Below are 5,341 nucleotides of genomic sequence, written 5' to 3' on the forward strand. Positions count from 1 at the left end.
ATGGTTCTAGTCTAGCCAGGTATAGATGGGGGTTCTTGGAAACTAAAATTCTACTATGGGGTACGCCTTTTGAGACTTATCATGGTAAACTAGCGAACCTTTGACTTCCCTGGTGCCCAGATGGTAAAATTCCTGTTGGTAAAAGTTGTTTCCCTATTGTCTATTACAGGCTGTCATGGATATCAGACGCCCAAAGAGGAGGCTCTACACATGTCTACAGTGTGAGCGTGGCCAGAAGATGCATGTGTGTGAGAGGTATAGAATGACTGCCCATGTGTATCGTAGCCACCGACCGTTGGACCAGGCCCCCTTCTTCTGCACATTATGTCAATACAGGTGCATGACCATGGCCATGTTGGAGAAGCACGCGCACAGCCGAAACACTGCCAGGAACAGAGGTGATGAGCACAGGCGCTTCTTGGGGCAGAACTTCAACCCCAAGGTACCAGGGGAGGGGGTGGACTTTCGGTTGGCCACAGAGGAGGAGACAACTCAGAGGTGGTGTGTGGACGAGAGTCAGCTGGACGAGGATGAGTCTGAGAGCGCAGAACAGGACACTGGGCTGATCCATATACAGGTACGAAAGCTTTCTAATACCGAGTGCTCTTCTTGGGTCTACTTTAATGTGGTAATATATATATATATATACGATAATTCTTCCTTAGGACTGCTATGGTTTTACCAGGAGCGGCTTCAGAACCAAATTACCGGGGTCGGCCCATGGTGGAGGCCTTGGTTAAAATGCGAGACGTCTGGCAGATATAAATGGTTTAAGCATCTTTCATAGTTACTTGACATGCATCAGTCAGGTGCTTCCAGTGGCCCTGATTTGTGGCATGCATCCAGTCTTGTTTCCAGTATAGAGTATAGTCATTACATTAAATGGATGGACAGCTACCAGTATAAAAATAGTATGGTCATGCCTGAAACTTTTAGGGAATGTATGTAGGATTGAACCTGAGTCAAGTTCATATGGAAAAACATGTTTTTATGTTATACCTTCAGGTTACTCCCCAGATGCTGGCGCAGCTGATGTCGGGCAGGACAGGTCAGCAGGAGTGTGGTCCCGTTGTAAGGAGCTTGGCGCCAGTACCAGCCTACGACCCAGCTATGCCTGGATATACCTCAGCAGGGCAGTCTATTCCGGTTTACACAGCAGTCACCACAGCAACATACGGTAGTGCGATAGGTGTAAGTGCACAGAGTACCGCTTACATTTCATTGGACATTGGAACCAGTTCGGTAGGACAGACCAGTGCTGCCAGCACATCAGCTTCACCCATAGTAAGTGCGCCTACGTCAGTTTACTCGGCGCCGGTGTCATCATGTCCAGTGTCAGTTCCTGTCTACGTCCCGTCTTTTGGAGATACGTTCATCTCGTCTGGGTTGGACTCTGTTGCTAAACTCTCCAGTGCGTGATAGTTCCGGGGTTCCTACTTCAGAGCTGTTGAACACACCGCAGGTCAGAAGGACACCACTTAATTATTTGGGTACACCTGAGCAGGAGGTGGAGGACATTAAAGGCCAACTCTTAGGTCAGGGTGAAGATCAGTCTTTTTCGCCTGCTCCGTTTATGACCGTCGCTATGGGTACTCAAACAAAGGTTACGCATCATAAGACCGACCTTACTCCCACAGCTTCATCCATGGCAGTGACTCGCCTAGACGAGACCTTAACGGTGGCGTTGGAAAAGATTGCTCAGTCTCTCGACCGCAACAGCAGGCGTATTGAGGATCTTACCAAGACGATGGCTGTTGCTGCAGACTCTCTCAAACGAATGGAGAGGTCTCTTGATAACGTGGCCCTTAGGCGTGGGGCGCAGGACCGTAAGAGTTACGTAACAGTCGAGTGAGAAGAGGCCGAGGTTTGATGGAAAGGAAAATCAACGTCCAAAACTTTCATCAGTGGTAAAGAATCCTAATCATACCAAAAGATCTGGAAAGTAACTGTAACTGTAACTATAACATAACTATAAAGTGTATTTATTGAACCCGGTGGTGCGAATTCTAGAATCATTCCAGCAACATTGTGATCTACAATAAGCATTTCTAGTCAGAAGATGAAAGACATTCCGAATCAGAGCTATGATAAACATTAGAAGTCAGAAAATGATAGTGCTATTTTGTGAAGTTACTTTTAACTGTGAAAGAACTGAAATATTACGCGTGTGAAATAATAATGTAACATTTAAAGTCAACACTTGTAACGCGGAGATGTTATCATTGAAAGTAAACTTTAAGTATGAACTCACTGTTGAAAAGTGATTTCTAAAGAAACTCAACAGATGACAGTTTAATATAATTTAGTGAATTGTAAGTGGTTAATTTTACATATTTACGTAAAAAAGGAAGTGCAATTCAAATGATGAATAGACTGAGAACTTCATAGTGCCAATGCGAAACATTGTGTTCAGGGAAACCTAGTCATTGTATGTGTTCTGTGTTATTTATGACCAATATTTATTTTTTTATGTACTGTTAAAGAATGTATTTTCAATTTAAGGTGTCTGGTTACCTATGTACTGAATTTAAGGCTTGCGGATACCTATTTACATGTTTACTACAGTTCAAACTTAGCATTTCTTAATAGTTTAAATGCAGCAACAGGAGTTGCTTCATGTGGAACCGGGGGGTGATGTAATGCCCTGGCATTATGGTATTGTTTACCTGTTCTACTTTCACTTTCGGTTTCCATTCCAGTCTTGATTCTTCTATTACTATTATTGTTGTTGTATTTTTTTTTGCAGCTTTCACTGGCAAACCACACAAATTTTGACAGTTGTACTGTTTTAAAATTCAGTTCAACCTGCCTAATTCATGCGTTACGCCAGGAGTCTCTAGCATTTCCCGATACCACACGATCACTCGTTTTCAGATGTAAACAATGTACATGTTGTTATGATTTCTTGCATATCCGCTCCATGTGTACCTGTGTAATGAACTATTTATGCTGAATCCTGTCAGAATCGATTATGTTAATCATTGTTTGACTTCCCTGGTGCCCAGATGGTAAAATTCCTGTTGGTAAAAGTTGTTTCCCTATTGTCTATTACAGGCTGTCATGGATATCAGACGCCCAAAGAGGAGGCTCTACACATGTCTACAGTGTGAGCGTGGCCAGAAGATGCATGTGTGTGAGAGGTATAGAATGACTGCCCATGTGTATCGTAGCCACCGACCGTTGGACCAGGCGCCCTTCTTCTGCACATTATGTCAATACAGGTGCATGACCATGGCCATGTTGGAGAAGCACGCTGCACAGCCGAAACACTTGTCGGATGCCAGGAACAGAGGTGGTGAGCACAGGCGCTTCTTGGGGCAGAACTTCAACCTCAAGGTACCAGTGGAGGGGGTGGACTTTCGGTTGGCCACAGAGGAGGAGACAACTCAGAGGTGGTGTGTGGACGAGAGTCAGCTGGACGAGGATGAGTCTGAGAGCGCAGAACAGGACACTGGGCTTATCAATATACAGGTACGAAAGCTTTCTAATACCGAGTGCTCTTCTTGGGTCTACTTTAATGTGGTAATATATATATATATATGATAATTCTTCCTTAGGACTGCTATGGTTTTACCAGGAGCGGCTTCAGAACCAAATTACCGGGGTCGGCCCATGGTGGAGGCCTTGGTTAAAATCCGAGACGTCTGGCAGACAGAAAAGAATCCCGTGTTTTAATATATAAATGGTTTAAGATCTTTCATAGTTACTTGACATGCATCAGTCAGGTGCTTCCAGTGGCCCTGATTTGTGGCATGCATCCAGTCTTGTTTCCAGTATAGAGTATAGTCATTACATTAAATGGATGGACAGCTACCAGTATAAAAATAGTATGGTCATGCCTGAAACTTTTAGGGAATGTATGTAGGATTGAACCTGAGTCAAGTTCATATGGAAAAACATGTTTTATGTTATACCTTCATTAGTCTATTTAATCAATGATATTAGTTTTCGAAATTTTGATTCCTAATAATATTTATTTTACATATTGAAGACATAATGCAGAACTTAAATACACCTGCTCGAAGCAGTGTTCCTATGCTTTGTAAAAATAAAAGCATGAATACTATGATTATTACAAAAAAAACGTGAATATCAAAGAAAAACTTAAACGTAATGCATTCGCTCAAAGCAGAATGTCATTTTTTTAAAGTGCCTCAGTGCCTTGTTTCAGAAAAGCTTGAAATTTTCATCTCGTTTTTTGTAAACAGAGCTAAAGGGCAGCGCTGGGATAAGGAAATTTGATACATAGGTGAACGAATCTCGCAGAATTTTTGTACTGGGTCGCTACATTTTTCTAATTCAACTGGTGTTAGGGTAGCAAATTTTGTTCTTTCGGTATTTATCATTAATGCAGTTGTAGTGAAATCATATTTTGCGGTCATGGCCATGCTTGTGTACTGTGAGCTGGCATTAGCATTAGAATCGTAATAAGGTATTTCCAAATTATGAATTTTGTAGACATTTAATTTACCATCTAAATCCAAAAGGGGTAAATGAACGATTATGGCAATTTGATTATCGTAGAGGAAAGTGTCACACTTTAGAATTTTGTAAAAGTCCCATAAATTAGAATCAATATCAGCGGGGAGAATGTAAGACGGGGGTACCTGGGTCATTATTTCATTTAACAAAGCTCTGAGATTTGCGGGTGTAATGGTAGAGGGAGATAACCTTGATAGAGATAACATATTTAATTGTCTTTCAAAATGTTCTAAGTAAAACTGTGCATGGCGAGACAGACCTTTAACCTCATCAATGATTAATTTTAAGTTATTGTACATAAGAGCGTACCTTTGCAAGTCATCAATTTGTTTTTCAAGTTTTCCCGCCATACGATTTAATTTTTCATCAACTTCTCCCAGAGCTGTAATAATACTATTGATAGATTGTCGGTTTTGTGAAATATCATGCCTAGTTATATTTAATATGGACAAATTCGATTCTAAAACATGTAGGATAGATTTTTGGGTATTCGCTAGCCTTTTAACATTGTGTTTCAAAGCTGAAACATCGGAATCTCTAGCAGTGCCGTTGTGTTTCAAAGCTGAAACATCGGAATCTCTAGCAGTGCCGAAAACAAATTGAAATAATCCTGATAGCGGAAGTAATGACCTTTCCTTACGAGTATGAAGGGGCTTGAAACCTATGTAACTTTCTAAAATTTGTTGATGCGTAGCTTTGATGAACTGTATTTCATTCTTTAAGTTTCCTAGGGAGTCTAAAAATATAGAGCTAGCTGAATCAACTTTGCGATTGCTTTTCTTGGTCGAATTACCAATCAACGAATAAGTGTCAATTATCTGGGTGGAAATATTTTCAGCAGAATTTATATCTGTTTCTA

At 41.2% G+C, this 5,341-nt stretch overlaps 1 protein-coding gene across 1 annotated transcript; it reads left to right on the plus strand.

The window, feature by feature from the left end:
- The first annotated feature begins 346 nt into the window (after positions 1-346).
- LOC123541161 (uncharacterized) lies at positions 347-1,989 on the plus strand. The gene is made up of 2 exons (XM_053546599.1): positions 347-577; positions 1,006-1,989. The coding sequence occupies exons 1-2, from the start codon at positions 347-349 to the stop codon at positions 1,417-1,419; spliced, it is 645 nt and encodes a 214-aa protein (XP_053402574.1). The 3' UTR covers positions 1,420-1,989.
- The last annotated feature ends 3,352 nt before the right edge of the window (positions 1,990-5,341 follow it).

This window comes from Mercenaria mercenaria, chromosome 6 (assembly GCF_021730395.1).
Source record: "Mercenaria mercenaria strain notata chromosome 6, MADL_Memer_1, whole genome shotgun sequence".
Taxonomy (NCBI): domain Eukaryota; kingdom Metazoa; phylum Mollusca; class Bivalvia; order Venerida; family Veneridae; genus Mercenaria; species Mercenaria mercenaria.